The sequence below is a fragment of the Pipistrellus hanaki genome (assembly GCF_964339955.1).
Source record: "Pipistrellus hanaki genome assembly, chromosome: 9".
Taxonomy (NCBI): Eukaryota; Metazoa; Chordata; class Mammalia; order Chiroptera; family Vespertilionidae; genus Pipistrellus; species Pipistrellus hanaki.
This window is the reverse complement of record NC_140511.1, coordinates 26,161,838-26,185,821: the sequence shown is the minus strand read 5'-3', so window position 1 is coordinate 26,185,821 and position 23,984 is coordinate 26,161,838. Positions and strand designations below refer to the sequence as shown.

General features: G+C 36.5%; 1 protein-coding gene across 2 annotated transcripts in view; it reads right to left on the bottom strand.

The window, feature by feature from the left end:
• SESN3 (sestrin 3) overlaps window positions 1-23,984 on the bottom strand; it is a 58,343-nt gene that overhangs the window by 8,776 nt on the left and 25,583 nt on the right. For both annotated transcript variants that reach the window (XR_014795992.1, XM_084895402.1), the window contains exons 2-8: window positions 18,874-18,939; window positions 16,136-16,333; window positions 14,504-14,686; window positions 9,774-10,010; window positions 8,706-8,880; window positions 2,910-3,028; window positions 1,910-2,100 (exon numbers count right to left, since the gene is read on the bottom strand). Coding sequence is in view for 1 of the 2 variants with exons in the window: in XM_084895402.1 (XP_084751528.1) it covers window positions 1,910-2,100; window positions 2,910-3,028; window positions 8,706-8,880; window positions 9,774-10,010; window positions 14,504-14,686; window positions 16,136-16,333; window positions 18,874-18,939 (1,169 nt within the window). In the remaining variant the exon portion in view is untranslated. The remainder of the gene's footprint in view (window positions 1-1,909; window positions 2,101-2,909; window positions 3,029-8,705; window positions 8,881-9,773; window positions 10,011-14,503; window positions 14,687-16,135; window positions 16,334-18,873; window positions 18,940-23,984) is intronic.

Sequence of the window (23,984 nt, the reverse complement as noted above, 5' to 3'; positions counted from 1 at the left end):
TGGAGATTAAGTGGAACTGGGGGCTAGGAGGAGAGGAACTGTGATTTTAGATAGGAAGGCCTCCCTGAGACATCAACATCTGAGCAAAGACCAGGAGCAAGTACAAAGCCCTAAGTAGGAGTCAAGTGTTTCAAGGAAGGAGAAATGACTCAAATAAGATGATAACTGGAAACTGACCACCAAAGTAGCATGTACAGAGATCACTGGCAACCTCAATAAGTGGTTTCAAGAGAGAATGAGAGTTAAGAGAATGGAGATAATAAATACACCACCAAAGAGATTTGCTGTGCACAGGAGCAGAAAAATGAGGCAACAGTCAGAAGGAAAAGCGGAACTGAAAGAAAAGATCTCTTTAGCCTAGCCAGTGTGCTTCAGTGGTTGAGCGTAGACCCAGGAATCAAGAAGTTTCTGGTTTAATTCCTGGTCAGGGCACATGCCTGGATTGAAAGCTTGATCCCTGGTAGGGGATGTGCAGAAGGCAGCAGATCAATGCTGTTCCTCTCTCATCCATGTTTCCATATCTACCCCTCTCCCTTCCTCTCTCTCTAAAAATCAATAAAAGCATATTTTAAAAATCTGTTTACAGATGAGAGAAATGCATGTTTATATACAGATGGGAAAGATCCACTAGCGAGAGTAAAGGTGATCACGCAGTAGAGGGGAGATTGCTAGAATAAGGATCTTTAGAAGAAGAGAGGAGATGGGACTTTGTGCCCACGGGCATAGGAGCATAGACAGTTCACCCACAATAAGAGGAGCTAGAAGAAGTAGGCACAGAGGCAGACAGGAGGTAAATGCAATAGTGGGGGTTTGTAGAATTTCTGGCCTATACTTCCAGTTAATATTTAAGCTAAACACAATACTTAAAAAAGAGTATCTCAAGGATTTCAAATAAGCTTTATTTAGTAGCATCTAAGAGATAAAGTCACCATAACATTTGTTATTTATTGTCATGAATAAACATTTATCACAACTGAATTAAATTCTATTGCTGTTTATTTTTCTTAATTAGGTAGGTACAATATCTGTTTTAAAATGTAATGATTCTGTGATAACTTATTGTCTAGGATGGTTAAGTGTTAACTAGCAATTATTATTTATCATCACAGTAGTGTCTTCTAGGTAGAATGTTGATTTTTCAGGAATTTTGTTTTACATTAAAATTATAGAAACTACTTCACTTAAATTCTAATTCCACTTCACAGAGACTTTCTGATATTATATCAGAAACAACATAATACAGAGTAAAACTGAATGCATCCACATCTGGGGATTTCTCTTTCTACAAATCTATCTCTATAAAAGCCTCAAAAAACAGCTCAAAAGGGTTCATTAAAAATAAAAAGCTTTCCTGATTACACCATGATTAGACTCTTCAATCTCATTTATTCACTGTCCTCTCAATGCTAATCTTTAAAAAATTGAGAGGCTATTAATTTACATTGACTGACAGTTTTCTTTCAGTGTTTTTATGTGAACTCATGCAAGCTTTATGAGAGAAGAATCTATTCTAGTTTTATTTATATCCTAATTATCATTCATTCAAAATTACTAACTAACCAGCATTTATTAAAGTGATCTAAAGGAATACAATATATGGTTTTTAACTGCTATTTCTTCTTGGAAAGATTCTCAAACTGAGTCTGATTTTTCCTATCTCCAATGATTCCTGATATTTTTCCCCTCATTAGTAAATTGTTAGTACTGTATTTACATATGCATATTAATATTCACAACAGTTAAACCATAGAGAAATTCTTTTCTATAAAATGGAATTAATTTTCCAAAATCGGAAGTCCACATGTAGTATTTTCTCCCCAAAATACATACTCCTAAACAGGACAGGAGTAAGGCTAGTGTCAGAATTTTCTTTCAGAAACGTGTAAACCGGTCTCCACAATGAGCATACCTGATTCCAAACATACAGTGGACATAGTTAAATAAAGCTCTGCGTAGCATGGTTGTGTCGACATCTTCGTGGGTGGCCATAGTGTTATAGGTGAGACTGTAGACCATGCGAAATTTTTCATCAAGAAGATGTCCAATGTCAGAATAAAGTCTGTTCACCAGGGAGAACCCATGGTTTTCCCAGGTATAGTCCTAGAAGAGTAAAATGTATACCCTTACAAAATGGGTATTCTTCACTTGAGTCAACTCTAGTTTTTTATTAACTATAACCACTTAAGCAAGAAAGTGATGATATTTCAAATTTATAGCTTTGCTAAAAAGCCTTCACATCAGTTTGTAGATTGGAGTGCCGTGCTATTCCCTCAGTGGGATTCAGGGGTTAGCTTGTTGGTGATAAACTGGCTACTTCCTGTGCTCAAGTGCTATGCAAACGACGCCCTTATCTGGAAGAACCCCAGAAGATCTTGGACTATTATGTGACCAAACCTGTTCAGTGACATGGACAGTTAGCAGGTCATCTGAAATAGGCACCATGGAGCTTGTCTTCATCCAAATTTGCACCCTCTTTAGGGGGTCCCATCATTATTGTGATTGTTTTTCTAGGGGTGGGGAGGGAATAACTCTGAAGCCATTAGCTACTGATATAGGACTGTATTATAAAGTGTCTTTTTATTATAAATGTGATGTGATACATCACTGGGTTTTTTCCCCTGCTATGTTCCCCCTCCCAAAATGGTATGAATATTATACAACTACAATGTAATAATGCTGTAACTTAAGGAAGCCTTTTCCTTTTGTCTTCTCAGTGGGGAAAATGTTAAAATAATAATCTACCTATTAAGAATCAAATTAAACTAGGCTGAAAACAAATAAAGTGATTTACAGACTATCAAAATGATTTCCTAATCTCTTTAGAAGTCAATTTATTTACATTTAAACATGTCACAGTTAAAATAACAGTATTTACTTTCTAGTTTCTCTGAAATACAGACATCTCATACCTGAGCTCGGAATGTTGGCAAATGCTCTTCTCCTCGTCTAGCAAAGTCTTCATACCCAAAACCGGGGTCTTCAATGTATCGGGAGACATCAGATGTTATAATCATGTCATCCTCAAAATCTAAGAGCAACAACAATCTAGTTAGTGTTAGGGAAACCACATAGTTAGAACAATGAAACCCCTCCATTTTCCTCCACTTTTTTAGCTTTTCCATGGATTTTCAGAGTGACAATATTGACTACCTGGCTTAAATTCAAATAAAATAGCTACTACTTAAGTTTTGAATACAATTTCATTACCAAATCCTGGCCATTTCAACATTTAACTATAGTTACTTAGTCAAAAAATGGATGAAATTAAAATACCCAAGTAGTAGTAGCACATTTAGACAAGGAAGATAGCCAGGCCTCTGGTTAAAATGTTTAAACTTTTTATCTCTCTGGGAATGAAGTAGGAGGTGGGGAAAGAGAAGAAGTGAAGGTAAAGAGCACTTTAAGTGAGCTGAATGTTAAGACAGATTTTGTTAACATTAGATAGATGGTGTTTCAATCTGGATTCACAGGGAAAATGAGTTCATTTTTAGTTGACCAGGAGGCATATAAGGAGAAGGAAAGAAACACAACAGGGAGAAAAGTGGGCTTCCAGGGGTCACTATTATTAGTTGATTTGCTATCAGTTAAAGAGGTTTCTGTTTGGGAAAATTCATTGAGTTTTACACCTAAGAGATGTGTGCTTTTCTTTTCACGGGATAGGCCACACTTTCTGTCATGGCTCCAACTGGGACTAATGCTAGTCTGCAAACACACTCAGAGGAGTTAGTGTGACGATCAAGAGAGGGCTTTTATACAACTACAATGAAAATTCACTGAGTTCTACACCTAAGATATGTGTGCACATGAAAAGAAAAGGTATACAACATATGGAGTAAATAATATGCTAATGAGATTGTGAATGGAATACTATCAAAGTGGCATTAAGATAGGAAGACTACAATACCATCGTAAGATAGCTAACTTTTGCATTCTTGATAAATTAAAAATTCACCCCCGAGAAACTGTAAAAACCCAATGCATGTTAATTTAATTTAAAGATAATTATCTTTTAACTCAAATTTTTTAGGTTAATCTTTATACTTTTCCCTGATTTCAACCACTAAAAGGAAATGAAACTTTACTACCTTCTGTTATAAAAAAATAAACATATATTTTTTAAAAAATAAATGAAAAAAACTAGATCTTTCCACACAAAGAATATTTTATCAGTATTTTAATATTAAAAATACATTAAATATTTAATAAATAAATAAATATATATTAAATAGTTAAAAACAGTTTTATGGCATAACAAAAAACAATAACTCTTAATGACAGTGTTGACAGGCTTAAAAAACAAGTGCAATTATAGTAATTCATTTCATGAAAAGCCTCACAATAAGTATTCTTTTCCAACAAGTTTTGACCTTCCTTGGGTCATTAGCAGGGACTAATTGGAGTGCTTGATAATAAGGCAGGAAAGATCAAATGCCCAAACTACCCAACCCAGGAAATAGTGTATGAAATTCTTACTTAACTCCTTTATTACAATAGACTGTCATTGTTGAGTACTTACTCTATATCAGGTAGTATGCTATGCACCTGTTATTTATTTTTTCTTTGTTTCATTAACAGTAAAAAATTACAGATACTATTGTTGGTACTGAGTGTCAGAAATACAATGTGGGCCAAAACCGGTTTGGCTCAGTGGTAGAGCGTCAGTCTGCGGACTGAAAGGTCCCAGGTTTGATTCCGGTCAAGGGCATGTACATTGGTTGTGGGCACATTCCCGGTGGGGGGTGTGCAGGAGGCAGCTGGTCGATGTTTCTCTCATCGATGTTTCTAGCTCTCTATCTCTCTCCCTTCCTCTCTGTAAAAAATTAATAAAATATATTTTTTTAAAAAGAAAGAAATACAATTTGGACTACTTTAAGATGACGTGGAAAACTTGTAAACGTTAAATCACTGAAATTGGTCTGAAGCTTCCAAGTGACTTTCAGCTCTAAAGAGAAATCTCAGGCTCCCCTGGCCCACTTCTCAACCACTCTGTTACCTCCTCCTTATGCTCCAGTTCTCTATTTTGGGTAAATAGAAATGCTTTATAAATGGCGTTTTCAATGCATTATCTCTTAACATTTACCAACGAGGTTAATTAAGCTTGTACATCCCATAATAATCAACAAAATAAAGCAGAAAAAAACAAAAGCAACTGTTGAGGCCACAATGAAAGCGAGAAGTTTTGTGAAGTGCAAAGTAAAATTAAACCAAGCACAGTGAGCCGCCCACTGTACAGCCTGGTGGTTTCATTTGCCAAAAACCAATACTGGAGTTGACTATTACTTAACTAGTTCCTTTGACTTTAATGCTAGTTTTTGTTTTGCTCATGTACATTTTGGGATTGTCATATGACTTTTAAACATCTTTAAACAATAAAGAGTAACTAACCAAATAACATAAAAATGTATCCTATGAATACTATCCATTCATTCATTTTTAAATTAGAAGTCAATTGAGACTTGTTTTTTAGACAATTTTGTCTACAGAAAAAATATACACAAAGATCTCTCAAAACACACATATCTTTTTCCTAAATTTATCTTAAGATGTTAAAGTTTAAAAAAAATTAAAATTAGTATTAACAAATCTAAAGCTCTCACTTTAATTCTACCTAAATAAATATTTCAAAGTCTGAACTGAAATAGTATTTTGTACTTTGCCTGCACTCTTTTGCCCCTAAGACGTAGCCATTAATAAAATACAGAAAACATTATGCTATAGTAACGAAACACCTTTCTAACTTGAAAAAAAAAAAAAACCCCACACACACAACACAATAAGAGCTAGTTAACTCTGTTACCAAGCTACAGAATATCACCCTCATATAACACTCTAAATATTTATTTTCTTCAAAAGACTTGAAAAACTATTGTTAGAATCTCCCCATAGAATCTGGAATGCTTTATCACACTAGTTAAACCAAGAAGTTGTTTACTTTTTAACTGTTTTTAAACCAAGAAATTTTGCATAGGAAAAAATAAATTTCTATTTTAAAACTTTGCTAAGTTTATAAAAATGACTCAATTAGCCAGTGTATGAAGTTATTTTTCTAACTTATCTTTGTGTGACCAGCAAATTTAGTACTGGGAATGTTTAAGAGTAAATAATGAAATGATTTATTTCCTTGAGTTATTTACAAATGATACAGCCTCTACTGTTAAAATTAGAACACAATTTTTGGCTAGGGTCTAAGATTTGTTAGTCAAAAATTCATTTTAGAAGGCAATAGTCCTTCCTGCTCAAGGGACCAGGAAGATTGAAACTGAGATCCAGGAAAGATTTTCAGTAGTAAAAACATAAAAACAAAAACCTATCTTTTAAACTCTAGTGATCTTAGAGAAGCTCTTAAAAAGTAATGTCTAAAAGCAAATAGATATTAGTAACTTTAATAAAATGTTTATATTTTAGAATATTGGCTTACTTAGAAGGTTAACTCTAGGCTCATTATTATTATTACAATATTTATTTCTGTATTGACTTGAGAGACAGACAGAAAGGGAGGGAGGAAGGCAAGTAGGGAGAAGGAGAAGCAAAGGGAGAGGGAGAGAGGGAGAGAGGGACAGAGAGACATGGATCGGTTGACTCGCCACCTTTTGGTGTATGAGACTGCGTTCCAACCACCTGAGCCATCCAGCCAGGGACCTACGCTCATTATTTTTCATTGTCTCATTTGTTCTACCTGGACAAATGAGACATGATTTTTACAATCAACTAGAGGCCCGATGCATGAAAATTCGTGCAAGAGTAGGCCTTCCTTCCCCTGGCTGCTGGCACTGGCTTTCCTCTGGCACCCGGGACCCAGGCTGCTTCCTTCCGACTTTGGTTTTGTCTAGAAGGACATTTTTTTAAATTAGCACATTACCCTTTTATTATTATAGGTTGTTTTGATTTTAACACCAAATATATACTGAAAACTTCTAAAACTTTATCTTGAGCTAAAAGCCTTCTGATGGTCACACTAACTACTCTGAGTGTGTTTGCGGACTAGCATTAGTCCCACTTGGAGCCGTGACAGAAAGTGTGGCCTATCCCATCCTAGCCCAGACGGACTGCACTCCAGCCAGATTCCCCAGTGACTCCCATGCACAGTAAAGTTTGAGAAGAACTGTGTAGACATCCCTGGCCTGGATGTTGTAAAGGAAGTCCACATGTCCAAACTAAGGCAGCTTCTCTGTTCCTTAAGTTTAGAAAGATCAATCACTATGATAAGGCCCCTGTCCACCTACCCAGCTCCTTGTCCCATTAGCTATCTCATGATTTATGTCCTAACAACACGGCCATTTGTTCCTGAAGCAAGCATCCTCTTTCCTTACCACCGTGCCCTGGCTCAGGTGTAGATGCTGTTTACACCAACTCCCCTATCCCCCAGCCACTGCCTGACATCCCTGCACTCAGCTTACAGCCAAAGGGTTGGAGAAAGTCATCTTCTGGGCATCCCTTCTTGTCTACATTCCTCCCCCACGAAGGCTGGGTTCAGGGTCCTCTTCTGGCCACACAAACCTTCCACATTCCACTATGTGTTATAATTACTTATCTTTCCCACCAGCAATGACAGTTCCCCGAAAGCAGGAACCGTGCCTCCTGTAGGCTGAAAATCTATTTGCCACAGTGCTGAGAGTATGTGGGGCTCTCAATAAATATTTATAGAGTAAATATTAAACAAATAACTAAAACACCAGGTTTCCTTTTTGAGGGGGATTTCATACTGATTAGAAGCTCTGAGAAACTAGTACTTAATATACTCAATTTTGAAGATAAAATCTTCATTTAAAAAAAAAAAAAAGATCATCATGAGAAATGATAAAAAGAATTCCTACTTTTCCTGGTAAAATTTCTGAGAGCAATTGGTTGATGCTATGTTTAAAGTTAACAAATATGGGTAAATCAATTACTCTCAGAACTTGTGAGACTAACTAGTCTTAAGACTAGTTATTTTAAAGCCCCATTTTAAACCAAAATGGAACTCCATTTAAAAATAAATGTTATGTAGATGGATGACTTTGAAGGATTCAAGCTTTCTACTGAGTCTATGCTATTTTAATAACATTTACTACATGGTGTTTAATATATTTTTTAGTCATAATTGAAAAGTTTACCTCCTTCTTCAAAGTCTGAGTATTAGATAAAAATGTGTTTTTAAGACTACAGCAAAGAAGCCTAGCTTTAAGTATGGAATAAAGCCCTCCAAATTCAACCCAAGAAACACCCAAATAATACATTTTTACAAATTCCAAAGATTTCTCCAAAGAAATGCAAATGCAAGTGAAATGTAATTTTAAACTAACCTGGAAAAGCAGCAGTGTGAGAATAGTCGTACACACTCCACCCACAAAAAAGGCAGTGATATTTTTAAAAAATTATATCTACTGAAACAGGATTTCACTGGTCAGGAAAAAAATCACAAAAGTAGGATGAATTAAATATTTCTATCTAATTTTATAAGCACCTGATCTGCTTTGAATTACATTTTATGTAGAATAGAGTATGTTTGGAGTATTCCTCCCAACTGGATCTGAAATATATTCAAAGATGCACCAACATAACAGAGAAAGCAAGTAGTGTCAGATATACCATCTATAATACAGAGGATGAGAAAGAAATAAAAGGAATGTGTAGCACAATTATTTTTACAAATCCACATGGAAAACACTGAAGGTGGTCTGTCAGGGTTCCAAGAACAACCAAAAGATAGTGAGAAAAAAAAGCACCTGAATGAGGAAATGAATGAAAAGTATCTCCAGAGACAACGAAAAGACTTTCTTTCGTCTCCTTCTCAAAACGAGTGGTCATTTCTTCCTGAGATGTGTCTCCATCTTCCCTTTCTTCTTGAAGCATTTTCATTCTTTCCATTAAGGCCTCCAGCTCACTTAGGGAACCTACAATCTGAAGCCAGGAAGGATTATGGTGTTATTAATAGTAGAAATGGGTCCAGTAAACATCTCCACCTCCCACGGTCACCTTGATATGTACAGAGGTATCAGTACTATTATTAAGTTTCTAAGTGGGTTTTCCACCAACTCCAAAGAAAATCATATCATAGCTTTAAACATTTTCAGAAGTAGGATGTTTTTACATCAGTTAAAAATTTAGAAAGTTTATAGATACATTCGATCTAGAATTCTAGCATTTGGCATATATTAAATCATATTATGGTTTATTTTTTAAAGTAAGGCAGTTTCAAATTCTTTTTCTGTCATAAGACGTATTTGCTATTGGTTAGTCCAGCATCTATGGACGAAAGATAAACTGTTCTAGGATCTGCTGTTCAAAGAGTCTAACATTAAAAGCCTAGGATCATTGGAATGCAGCCTTGTTTTAGTCTTTATGATTTGTAATGATATCTATCTGCAGTAAAAGCCTCTTTAAGAAAATTAAGAATTTCAGGTACAGGTTACATTTTTATAGTAAAAATTATGCTAATATATATATATATATATATATATATATATATATATATATATGCACACATATATATCCCTTTTAATCAGAGAATAAATTCTCTGTAGATATTTTTTTAATGTTTTTATTGATTTTTAGAGAGAAAGTAAGAGATAGGGATAGAGTTAGAAACATTGATGAGAGAGAAACAGCACTGATTGGCTGCCTCCTGTATCGAGCCCAACAACCCAGGCATGTGTTCTGACTAGGAACTGAACTAGTGGGCCTCTTAGTTCATGGATGACACTCAACCACTAAGCAACACCAGCTGGACCCTCTAGATATTTTTAATGTTAGAAATTATAAAGGCAAAACAATAAGGAGAGGAGAAAACTGACCCCGAAGTTGTTGCCTGTAAGGGATGCATTCTCTATGTTGTTGTCATTAGCGAGGTCACAAACACAGAAATTGTTGACTGATATTAGCCTGAATCCATTGGAGATTTCTGGATCTCTCTCCGGATTAATGCCACTACCAAAAACAAAGCTTGCCAAAGCATGATAATGTGTCAGTAGGACCACAGCATGTACCAGTTCGGGCAGAGACCAATTATTTTCTCCAGTTTTGACAAGTTTCTAAAATGAGAAAGCAAATCAGAGTAAAAATAAAAATCACAGAATGCTATAAAGCAATAGAAAGCATAAAAAAAAATCTATTAAATTTCATATATGTTCATTTATATGAATAAAACTTAAAATTCTCTTTTTAAAAATGTTTCCTATATTCAAAATGTGGCTATAATCAAATACTATTACATTAAAACTATCTAACCTAACAATATGATTTTTGTTTGGCTTCGCCTAAATTCGTATGTATATACTAGAGGCCCGGTACATGAAATTCATGCATTCAAGGTAGGGGGGTGCAGGTCCTTCAGCCAACTGGGGGAAGGTACAGGCCAGGCTAAGACACCCCACTGGGGCCTGGGAGAGATGTGGGAGGTTGGCCAACCAGGGAAGGGTCAAGGGAGGGCTCCAGGGTGTGTCCAACTCATCTTGCTCAGTCCCCACTGGCTGGATCCCAGCACCAAGCTAACCTACCCAGTTGGAGCGTCTGCCCTCTGGTGGTCAGTGCATGTCATAACAAGCGGTTGAGCAGCCTTATATCATTAGCATAGTACAATCTGATTGGTTGAATGGACGACTAGACAACTGAACACTTAGCATGTTAGGCTTTTATTTTATTCATATATATATATATATATATTAGAGACCCGAAATTCATGCACTCAGGGGGAGTGAGGGGTCCGTCAAACCAGGCTGTTCCCTCTTGCAGTCCAGGAGCTTTCAGGGGATGTCTAACTGATAGCTTAGGCCTGCTCCCCCTAAGCTAGCATTTGAGCATCCTTAGTGCTGCCGCGGAGGTGGGAGAGGCTCCCGCCATCACTGCTGTGCTTGCCAGCCATGAGCCCACCAGGGGGCAGTTCCTGCATTGAATGTCTGCCCCTTGGTAGTCAGTGCATATCATAGTGACTAGTCATTCTATCATAGTGACTAGTCATTCTACCGTTCAATTTGCATATTAGCGTTTTATTATATAGGATGAATTCATATATGCAGTATCCCCTGAAATGTGTATGCACTTTAACAGCTGATAACTGTTATATAAAAATGAAATGTATTTTAATAAACATTGCCTTTATAATTATTCTAAGTGTATGTATACATTTTTGGGACATTACTATATAATAAAAGGCTAATATGCAAAGTAACCGAAAGGCAGAACAAATGGTCGTGATGATGCACATTGACCACCAGGGGGCAGGCCTCAATGCAGGAGCTGCCTCCTGGTGTGGGAGCGCTGCTCAGTCAAAAGCCTAGAAGCCAGGCTTACACAGCAGTGACAGGAGCCTCGCCTGCCTCCTCGGCAGCACTAAGGAGAGCAGGGAGTGGCCTAAGCTGTCAGTCAGACATTCCCCAAGGGGTCCTGGACTGAGATGATGCAGGCCAGACTGAGGGAACCTCTCACCCTGATTGCATGAATCTCATGCACCGAGCCTCTAGTTATATATAAAAGTGCTTCCAAAGCACTTTTCCATGTAACTTTATGTCAATGTAAATGTCTTGAATTCTTTGAAATATCTTACTAAAATAATCTAGCACAACCATTCATTCAAACTTTTTAAGGTAGAGACTCTACCTTTAAGAATCATATAAAAGTCAAATTAAATAAATCAACATTCTTAATCCCTTCATCCCTTCTTCCCCCAAGAACCAAGTCCATCCATTAACCCATCAGGGATTTGTTCTCGTCAGTGTTTGCTTTCTCTTCTGTCTATCCGCATGTGTGTGTGTGTGTGTGTGTGTGTGTGTGTGTACACTACAGCTCCCTCCAAATCTAAAGTATTGTTGAAAATATCACAGATGCTCCCCCTTTTACCCCACTGACTGTTTTATCCAGCACCTGCCCCCTCCCAGGCCTTCACCACACTATTGTCTGAGTCCATAAGTTATGCACATCCTATATAATAAAAGCCTAATATGCAAATTGTCCCCTCAGATGGTCATCTGGCTGCTCGCTATGATGTGCACTGACCACCAGGGGATGGCACAGAACATGGTGAGCCTCGGTGACACAGTGCTGGCAGCAGGTGGCAGTGTTGGTGCTGCCAGCCAGGATGGGCCCCAATGAGAGCGGGACCATGATGAGATGGTGGAGGAGGTGAGTGGGCGGCACCAGGTCAAGGTGGGTGCAATTGGGGGCCCGATCACCCTGCCCAACAATCAGCAGTGGCAGTGGGGCCGCTGCCTGGCTTCCAGGCACTGGGGGAGTTGAGCGGGGGGGTCTGGCCCTGACCAGTCGCCCTACAAATGGGGATGGTGGAGCAAGTAAGAGGGCTGTGCCAGGCCAAGGTGGGGTGCCCGGCGGAACTGCAAGGCTGGGGTCCAATCTCCACAGGCCACCCCGAGGGACCCCCTCTGTGCATGAATTCATGCATTGGGCCTCTAGTAGTCATATAAATTCTTTGATTAATCTCTTCCCAACCACCCCACCTTTCTTCTGAGATTCGCCAGTCTGTCTCTTTCATGCTTCTATGTCTCAGATTTATTTTGCTTATCAGTTTATTTTGTTCTTTAATTTGGCTAATCTCATGGCTAAAAACTAAAACCAAAACACTGCTTTTGTTTTACTTTCCATTATTTAAACGCGCGCGCGCGCACGCGCGCACACATACACACACACACACACACACACACTCACCCATAATTTATTACCAAAAACAAAAGCTCAGGGAAAAGAAAAGAAAAAAAAAACAAATCAATTATATTCTACCCCCTTAATATAACTTTTACACATCTTTTATTTTAATAGGCATGATTATATAATCAGAGTATACATCTCTTTTTTTCTGCTTTTCACATTTCACATTTTGACAGGTTCATTTCTCAAAGGCGACAGTTTTATATTAACGTTGAAGCCTGGGCTACACTGTCTAGGAGTGAGTGTACAGAACCACTTCTCCATGTCCTACTATCAGACACACACATTGCTTCTAAATTATTGTTGTTTATTTGCTACTATAGCTTCATGCTATAGCTTGGTTATTATTTTAGAAACAATTCCTGGAAGGAATGTTAGGGCACAGGGCATTAATAGTTTTATGGCTTTTGATAATACTGCCAAAGAGCTTTCTAAAAGGATTGATAAAATTTACAATACTTTTGTCAGTTTTAGCAGGTTTATCAGTAAACCTAAAATGATAGCCAATATTCATCTTTCATATTTCTCACCTCATATTCACTTTTTAAAAATTTATTATAATCTGATTTCTTTTTCAAACAAACTCCTGAAGCTATTTTCTATTTCTTTTTAGTCCTTATCCTATTAGATTAGAATTTATGTTTTCTTCATAACCATCTCTCCACTTAAGTAAGTAAAGTTGCTATCTACTTTTCCAGCATATCGTAATATTCCATACTCTGCTCTCAGTCTGGAATGTCCTCCTCTACTCCAAAACTCCCACTAATTCTTCAAGCCATAGCTCAGATGTGACCTCTTTCATGAAACCTCGGGATCAACTCTCTTTACTCACACATTCATACGCTATTACGCTGTGATCACTGTCTCTCTTCCTCTAGACTCCAAGGAGGCCCTAGGCAGTGTCCATCCTTTTAGACCCATCAGAGTTTCTGACACAAAGAAATTAACACGTGACATAAAAATAATGAGTGACTCCTTTATCTAATGATCATATTGCAAAGCCAGAACATAAGCATCAGGACAACATTGTTCTTCAGCGATTCCCAAACAGGTAATTGAAATCGGAGCATATACAGATTGACAAAAATTAAGTGAGTGTAACTAACAAATAATTAACAAAAACGTAATCTAGTAATATTTTTTCAAAAGGACATCTCAATACATTAGAAGCAGAGATTTTAAATGCCTTAGACTTGTATTGATAATAATTTAGATGATCACTCCTATTTATTAGTTACTAAGTGCCCCGCACAGTGTTAAGAATATTCTATAACCACTTCACCCTGCCAGCCTTTGATGAAAGGTCCTTTTGAAGTGCAAGTGCTTTAGTCCATCACAACTCTAAATACCATCATAGGCATTTAAACATTCACACACACCAGGTGGCAAATCAATTCTTACCTGTAAAACCATTCTGTGAAAATCTTAAAATGATTAAATGTTAGAATTGGAAAAGAGCTTAGAACTCATGTAATCTAGGCCTCTTATTTTATAACAGGGAAACTACTGAGGCCCAAATAAGTTAATTTACTGAAGGTCACAACCTTGTGAGTAGCAGAGGAGAGACTAGACCCCAGGTACCCTATCATGCTTGTGTATTTTCTTTCTTCTACCCACTGCTTTTCTCATAGCCACTCAAGCTAATGATTGATTAACTCAAAGAGAAGCATTCATTCATACTTAGAGTAAACCCACTGACTTCCTAAATTTATTTTTCTACATATATTAATATTCTATTTTATTTTTCAAGTTCCTAATATACGCAAGTTTTAAAAATTGAGTCTTAAGCAAAATACTTAACTAGAAAACTACTCAGTTGGAATCATTAGTAAATATATTTTTTATTTCAAAGAGACATCCCCAGTACCTGAATGTGCTCTTTTGTGATCAGCCAGGGTCGGTGTGCCAGCAGCTTATTTATTTCATTAAGGTTTTTCAGTCTTTGTGGTACATATTTCAAACCATTCAACCACTCAGCGATACCTCCTGTTTTTAGGAATTCATCCACATGCATGTTTATTAGGTAAGAACACTGATGTCTAGCTGCAGCCTAAAATACAAAGAGTTAGTTAATAAAACATCATTGTAAAGTCTTATTCTACTATTTCTAAACAAAAATATAGATGGAATTAACCATTTTTGTAGCCAGTAATTCTTGTCTTACAGAATATTCATCCTTCTAAAACTTGCATCAGAATGATGCCATAGATTCTTGAATCAATTCAGGAAGCTGACACTTTAAGCCCATGAATTGTCACACAAAGCCAATTACTTCCTCATCTAGAAATTGGTGCCAGTCAACTTAAAAGCTACTTTCTTGTTTTGTGAAGAAAGTACGTGTTTGTTTCATTTTGGTAAATTATATCAACTGTAGTGTATTTAAAACAATAAAATCTCATTAACTTGTATTCTACCAATTCAGAATGTATTCTAATTTGGGTAATTCTCTTATTGCCTTTGGTATAACTGTGACATCAGTCTTATCTGTGCACACCACTGAGAAAAAACTGAAGATCACTGACCCTTTCCTTCCTCTGCAGCCAAAATCAGCCGTGATTCTGAAAACTAGATAATCCACACACAGCAAACTGCCACAGCTCCTTTCCTCAGGGCTCCTCTGCAAAACTGTGTTGTTCTATTCTTTCTGTTTTCTATATCTTATTTCTTTCTTAGTTTATGACCATTCTAGGTCTGTTTTCAGCCTTACTGTCATCAAAACCTTAAGCTAAAATTACATTCTTAGTCAAGTTCATCATTCAATAAAACACAGAATGCTACATTTTCTGTTTGTTTAAAACTACAGTGAGAACATAACAAGATAATCAAAGTAAACCTGGTAAGACCAATCTGCTAACCTCTGGCCATCTCTGCTAGCTCTGTCAGCCCAGCTGGTCTAAATCTCCAAATAGAAAGCACTTGCATCACACTCATTCCTCTTTTTCTCTGGTAATAGTTCAACTATAATGCTGCTTCCTTCTACCCTTCTCATTCCTGCTGCCTAATACCCCAATTTATAATTCTCTCCTACAAACATTAACTAGTTAACTAGTGCCAAGCACTATACTTAAAAGTATTATCAGTCACTTAAGAATTCTTCTGTTCTCCAGAGTACCTCCATTGGTGCAGACTGATACTTTCCTCTTAGCCAAAATAGTAATTATTTTCATGTATAAAATGACTAAATAAAATGTCACAAACTGGTTTTATTCTAACAATAAAAACAAGATATCAAGAGCAAAAACAAAACGTGTGGGATATTACTTTGGCCCCTACAAGCATCTTTAATCATAAGAGAGTAAGTATAGAAGATGATTTTAGTGAAAATTAAATGAGAAAATTGCAGTACATTAAGTGGTTTAAAGCATTCAGAATATACCCAAGGGGCCTGGTATCCAAGAGGCCGCAGCCTTCTTGAATTCTTATGTCCTTAAAATTATACTTAGTTCCACACACCCACACTCCTAGTGCTAAGGGAAGAAGGAGAAGTGAGTGCAGTCACCATTATTGCGATGTAGTGCCTGTGTGGCAGAGGAAGGGGGCCGTCCATGCGCAGCATGTAGAACTGGCTCCGCAGGAAAGACTCCAGGTACTGGGTGTGCAGACTCATGACCTGGGTGATGTTGTCCAGGCGACCGGATGTAGAGTATTCTTCCACAAGAAAGTTAGTACGTTCATCCGACGTGTTTGCTTGAGCAACCTTACAACCAAGAAACACAATACCAGATAATTATTGAGAAGTAAACACATCCTTGGTTTACATAAATTATGCCACTACTGAAGCAAATGAATGTTCTTTTGATATTAACAGATGCTGGAATTACACAGTTGCTCATATGGGAAACAGAAGTAAAAAGAAAGCACCACTCATTTTTGGCTCTGGTGCCACCATTTATTAAACAACAAATGTCAAATTATCAAACATTACACACACAGCTATGAAATCGGAGAAAAGAAGCTTCCATCTGCTTTTCCAGGAACATAAGGCAAATATTTCAGAGCCCACATATGTGGCCATTGTCACACCAATTTGTGGTGAGGAAAAATAGTGGCATTTGATTATATACATAATTTTATGTCAATAGCCTATGATGTTATTTAATCACCTTATCTTTAGACAAGTATTTTCCGTCTGATCCTTTGCTTGTTTTTGTTTTTCAAAATTAAAAAGGGGCCTTCTGAAGTCTTTTTAAGGAAAATATGATAATTTGTAGGGAAGTGTTAATTGAAAAATTAATAACATGATAATACTGTCTTCCTATTTTGAGTCTATCATGTTAATTATAAAATCAAGGTAAGTTATTAAAATGGACATCCTCCATCATAGGGAATTAATAGAGCTTACTCAAAAGTAGGTTATTTGTACTATAGTTTTATACACAATGACAGGTTGGGCATCACACCAAGAATTGGCTTGGCAGGTGTAAAGAGCTTATTAGCACCTTGTAGAAGGCCCCAGCTCTATGGGAATGAATAGGCATGAGATGCTATTTCTAGTATTGGTTCATTACTTATTGATTTTAGATTAGAGTTCTAGACTTAAGAAGAATGTATTCCTTGTATTAAATTCAAGATTAAATTCAAGCTCACGCACCTCGTTATTAGCAGAGCCTGATCTGGAAACAGATTTCCTAAAAGCCAAACTAACTGTCTTTCCAAAGACCCACACTGCTCATAAGAAATCCTGTTAACTTACAGGGCTGGATCCACAGTCTCTTCTTAAAGGAAGTTATATAAAAGGCACCACTGACAGAAAAATTTAATCCCAAAGAAAATATGTTTGAAAAGTGTAAATTGCAAGGAAATGCTAATTACAATGGTGTAAAAAAAGCAATTTCACTTTGGTTCAATAGAAATCCAAAATATATGTTCATTTACCCGTTTCCCCCATTTTGTTAACTATAGGGACCAAATGATTATTAAAAATAATAGGATCCTGATAGTATACTAGTATTTGTTGTTTTTGTTCTGTTTTCCCCAGCAGAAGTTTCTTCTGTTAAGTGATGTCTAACATATATTAACAAATGATTCATATGATGCAATAGATCCTGAAAACAGTGATGGCTTTTGCAGATCAAATTATCTTCAAACACATACTGTGAAAGTGATTCTTTCAGGAAGTCTTTATATATAACACCTATGCTCTATGAGGGAACTAGGTGCTAGCACAGCAGTTTCTCTAATGCATGGCCACCACCTAGGTCAGCTATAGTCACTGAGCTCCTAAAACATTACTGTTATCTTTCATTTAAATGGCAAGGTCACTAAAAAGGTGAAATGAAGGTAAAGGAATTGCTGACTTTGGCAATGACCCAGGATGTCTTATTTGAATTCCACTCATCCCTTAAGACAATGCCTGGCACAAAATAGATGCTCTACAAATATTTATTTGTTGACTAATTTCAGAACAATATGGGAATTATGTTGGTGCTTTGAGAAAAACGCTATCTTTGCAATACATAGTGAATCAGTATATATAACCATATTCAGTATGAGTTAATAACCCCTTGAAGCAGAGAAAAATTCCTAAATTAGTGGTTCCCAAACGTTTCTTAGCCCACATGTATCAGAGACATCTAGGAATCTAGAAGGTCCTGCACATTGCTGTGATCCTCATAGAGATGCACACCCACATAACGGGCACAAATCCTGTCCTGATTTTAATTTCCTTTGTGTCATTCTACAATTTTTCCTTCTTGCATCCGCCACTTGACTCCACATCTTCACCAAAGGTATAGATTTTATCAGGAACTCTAGCATTTTGTACAGTTAAGACTTAGAAACAAATGAAAATAATAAGTACCAGTGATGTAATACCATGTTTTGTTTAATAAATGGTTTAATAAGGAAACTTAACAGGTTTAGTTGGGAAATTTACTTTTTCATTTCAAAATATCTTTTCTTAACATTTATGTAAACTATAATCAACATGACAGTGGCCATTTAAAACCTAAAACCTTCAGATTAATATTAAATTTTATGACTGTTAGCAGCTTTGCTCAGAAAAGCTGTATTTGAAATCAAACATGTTAAAATTTGTTTCTAATCTTACTAATAATAACTATTATTTTGGGCAGATTATTACAATATTTTAAGCGAACTTGAAAAGCAAATATTTCTGCAGTTTTCTGACAGAAATAAGAAACGAGCAAAACACATTTACTTCCATATTAAAAATGGAGATATTCTTTGATATAATTATTATTCATCACACTTTCATGTACTTTATGACAAACTTACTTCCTTCTCTGGAATAAAGGCACTTGGTCCTCTTGTCAAGGGCTGAGATACTCTGATTCTTTTATCCTGTTTTTAAAAGAAAAGTTTTATGTATTAATGATGACTTCCTAAGAAAAGTTAAATTTTATTGCTAAAGTACTAAAATAGAATTATGTAAAATCAAAGTGTTAGGTCTCAGATCAACAAAAACCCATACAGCCACTGGATGAATAAGATAATGGGGCCAGCTCCTAACCAATGCTGCGCGCACAGTAGGCTTCCAAAGTGTCACTTCCTCAGGCACGTTCTACAGCGCCATAGACTTTTAGTCCATAGTTGACATGACTGAAAACTATCAACCTCCATAATAAAAACCTTCCTAAGTAGTACTTCAAATTGAAAGCTAAAGGAAAGGTTAAATTCAAAGAATTAAATTCCATGCAACTCCCCAAAGCAATGAATGACCTGACCTGTGTGGTTTTTAAAAAGAAAATAGAAATAATTATATCAAAGATAAAGTTGAGGTTTAAGTAAGAAAAATGTAAAACTTGGAGAAGTAGAAGTTAATTTAACCTAAGAAATAGGAGAATGCAAGAATGCTTATTGTTACACTTGCTATTCTATTTAGTATTAACAACTGGTAGCTTGCCAATGACATGTTGATCTGTTCGATTATGTTTCAAATCATTGTGTTAATTTTTAAAAAATATATTTTATTGATTTTTTACAGAGAGGAAGGGAAAGAGATAGAGAGCTAGAAACGTCGATGAGAGAGAAACATCGATGAGAGAGAAACATCGACCAGCTGCCTCTTGCACACTCCCTTATGTCCTTAAATTAAATTAAAAAATATCTTGGTGTTCCCATGTAAGTGTGATTATCTGTAAGTAACTTCCTTTTCCATAGGCAAATGGAAAAAACAGGAATAAGCAAGGGAGGCCCTCTGGCTTTGAAGTTCTTAGACAGGAGAAGAGATTGGAGAAATGGCCACTTAATTTTCTATAATACAAATAATACTTTAAAGCGCTGAAAAAAATAGGGACTATGCTATGGTTTATAAAGATTATAAACACTAAGTGGGAAATTACAGAGCATGGGAACCGGAAGAGAGTGGAGTAAGCTTTAGGAGTCACTAAGCCCTCCTCAGGAAGCGTCTAAATGGAGGAGGTAGCTCCAGGTGATATTTCTTATCTGAGGATGGCAATATCTCTTGCATGGCCACAGCTGACTAAGCAGCGGTTTTCAACACTTTTTATCTCACGGCACACGTAAACTAATTACTAAAATTCTGCAGCACACCAAAAAAACGTATTTTGCCGATCTGACAACAAAAGAAAGGTATACTGATTCATTCACAGTAGATAGCTATTGTGTTGGCTGATGTTATTTTTTTTCTTGACAATCTAGGGGAAGAGAAGTCAGTGCCCTGGATGAAATAGTCAGATATTATATGTTTTAAGAATTCTTGCGGCACAGCGGTTGAAAAATCGCTGGATTAGATCAAAATAAACATAGAGGCTGACCTGCAGCCATAGGTGCCTTGGTGAAGGAGTTCTGCCTAAACAGTTGAGGTTAATTAGCTGGAGCAGTAGGATTCCAGAACACTAGCAGTCACTCTAGAGCACTGGAGTCGTACAAAAGCAATGTAACCTGATGAAGAGGAACAAATAGTGCTCAGAAGCAGGAGCAAAGAGAGAATAATGAAGAGGCACCAGAGTAAGCATCAACCATGCCTGCTTCGAAGGGGAGAACCACTAGTTTCCATGGATTCACTAGAGCCTAATCATAGCTCTCTTCTCTCCCTTCCTTCCTCCTTCTTTAGCTCTGCACAAAGTCATCCGAGTCTTTTTGTTCCTTACAAACAGCCTACCAAATACAAAATAGTGGCTTAAATCCCTTACTTAATCAGGAAGCAGTCACCATACACATTGGGAAAAGTAGGCAGTCAGGCATTCCATGATTTTTTTAAAGAGCTTAATCAGATCTTTAATCACAGGGTGAACAAAACAGATATGGTCGCTGCCCTGATGAGTTTGGCACAAAACCATCATTAAATTTCAGGGTTCTATAGAAATAAATAATGATAATCTTAAACTGCTACATTCTCAGAAAGAACTAGACATCATCTATGTTATATTTATAAAGTGATGACAACTATATCTCAATTTACTGGTCAAGTACATTAGAGGACTCCATGTAAAAATAAGTAATTTCAAATTTTTAATATTGGCATTTCTTGCCTACATCAACCAGAATCAAGATTTACCCAGAAAAATAACTTCAAAAATAAGAACAGATTTCTTCCCTTTGCTACTCTCTGGAAATTATAGAAAGTAAAAATTTAAATTCTCTCCATTTAATATAGCCTAATTCACTATTATGTAAAAAGCAATTTCCTTTACAATTGATCATTTCAAATAAACAATGTAGTCAGAGAAACTGATTCTGAGGACAAATCATAAATTTGAGGAGAAAAATGCCAATAGGAAGGTTAATGGAATCTTTCATTTATTTATTTTTATTTTTTAAATATATTTTATTGATTTTTTACAGAGAGGAAGAGGGGTAGAGAGTTAGAAACATTGATGAGAGAGAAACATCAATCAGCTGCCTCCTACACCCCCTACTGGGGATGGGCCCTCAACCAAGGTACATGCCCTTGACCGGAATTGAATCCGGGACCCTTCAGTCTGCAGGCCAATGCTCAATCCACTGAGCCAAACCGGTTTCGGCAAGTGGAATCTTTTAATTACATTTATAAAAATACATAAAATTCATAAAAATACAAAGAGAAAAAATAAAAGTGTACAAATTTGAAGATGCAGAATGATTTACTACTAAGGTGATTTGTTTATAAAAATTACTATTTGATACACACACATTTAAATTTACCTTTAAATGTTTGAAATTGTTATTTTGCTTACAAAAATATTTTCTGGAATAAAAGATGTTTGCATTTGAAATACATTTTCAGATTACTGAAAATTACTGCACTTATAAGAACATCTCTTAGTTTTAACCAATTAACAAGCAACTGAAACAAAATTTCATTTGTGTCAACATTCATTAAACATTTACACTGTGCTCGGCCCAATGGGAACACAAAGAATGGTTAGATGGGCAGAACTGCATACAACTAACTGTATATAGCATATGATATATTCCTCAGTGGATGCATACACAAAGTGATATGGGAAGACATAATTTTAGCAATTACAACTTAGTACTTTATTTCCCTGCTGTTGAATATTACAGTTGTGTACAGTTTTCACTATTATAAATAATGCTATCCTGCAGGGCATATTTTGTGGCATTTAGGCTAGTTTCTTCCGGAAGACTCCCAGATGTGAATTTATGGGGTTTGAATTACAAATATAGTTAAAGTTCTTGTTGCCAATATACTAACAAAAATGCCTGGGTAGCGTAATTGGCTAGTCATCCAGATATGCCAAGGTTACATGTTCCGTCAGTGGAGTAACAAATTGATCTCTCTCTCAAATCAATAAATAAGCATTTTAAACAAGTTTTACTAAGTTTGTTTCCTTCAGCTGAGTAAATAAATGTCCACTTAGCCCATTAACTACAAAAGTGAAAAACAACATCCAAAAATGTGTGTGAAACTTTTTATTATAAACTGATTTGAGGTAAAATTTCTTAAGCAGAACTGTGGACAAGATCTGTTTTCAATAATATAATTCTGGGAGGTGATGCAGCCCCCCACACCAATGTCTCCCCCCCCCCCCCCCCACACACACACACAAACACACACATACACACGGGCACAAAAACAGCTGGGAAGTTACTGAAACAGCCCAGGGAGAGATGATGTGGCCTGACCTAAGAGCTGCTTAGACACTGAAGAGAAGGAAAAACTAACATTATTTTTAAGTTTCACCATCATGTACCCTTCTCCTGGGTTGCACTTTTGAAATGGCATCACTACTGGAAAGATCAGCCTAGCTCCTGCTTCTGTGTAAGGAGCAGCTTTTCTGGTGAGGACTCAGACACTGTGTCAGCTGGTTGCTTTGGATGTTTATATGAAGGTGAAAAACAAAATTTTAAAAATGACCAAGCAGCTAATAAATCCTACTATAAACTCATTTTACTGAAAGTTTCTTTTCTCCACATACTTTCTATCAACTTTTTAAAGTTGATAAATCAAACACAAAAGAAAGAGGATTGCATCATATCCAAAGATTCACTTTTATATCATAAGCTGAAATTCTGGTCTCCTTTCTTCAGCTTTTATTTCAAATCCAAAATGTTTAGGACTGAATTTCTACTTCATTCATACCCCAACTAGTTGTCTGAAGTCCCTTGACCCATGTTGCCTTATATGGTAGCAATCAGCCACATGTGACTAAATTTAAATGAATTAAAATTAAATAAAGTTAAAAAATGCAGTTTCTCGCCCTAGCTGGTTTAGCTCAGTGGATAGAGCATTGGCCTGCGGACTGAAGGGTCCCAGGTTCGATTCCGGTCAAGGGCATGTACCTTGGTTGAGGGCACATCCCCAGTAGGAGGTGTGCAGTAGACAGCTGATTGATGCTTCTCTCTCATCAATATTTCTAACTCTCTATCCCTCTCCCTTCCTCTCTATAAAAAAAATCAACTATATATATATCGATATATATGTATTTTTAAATGCTGTTTCTCAGTCACAATGGTCACAATTCTAGTGCCTAACAGCCACATGTGGCTATGGCTACTGTACAGGAAAGGGCAGATGATTCCATCTGGCATTGCAGAAGGTTCTACCAGCTAGGGATGCTCTAGACACTTATTTTCAAAATCACATCTTCAGGCATTTTAATGTCTTTCTGAATTGTTAAGTGACAGCTCTGCAGAGTTATTGCTTTGTTACTCCTACTCAATCCCATAACCAAGCATTTTAATGTAATTGCAGAAATCCTCTCAACCAAACTAAGAGTGAATCCATACAGGAGCAATGCAGGGGGGAAATTAAAATTTTTTTTAAAAAAATCAGTTCCAAAGGATCCTTGTCTCAATTTTCTACTCACATTACAGTCTCCAGAAAAATATCAAGGAATTTCCCCCCTCTCATTTGTCCATTTTAAACAATGATGGTAAAGACCACACGAGGTCTAACTTCTTAACAATTTAATGTACAG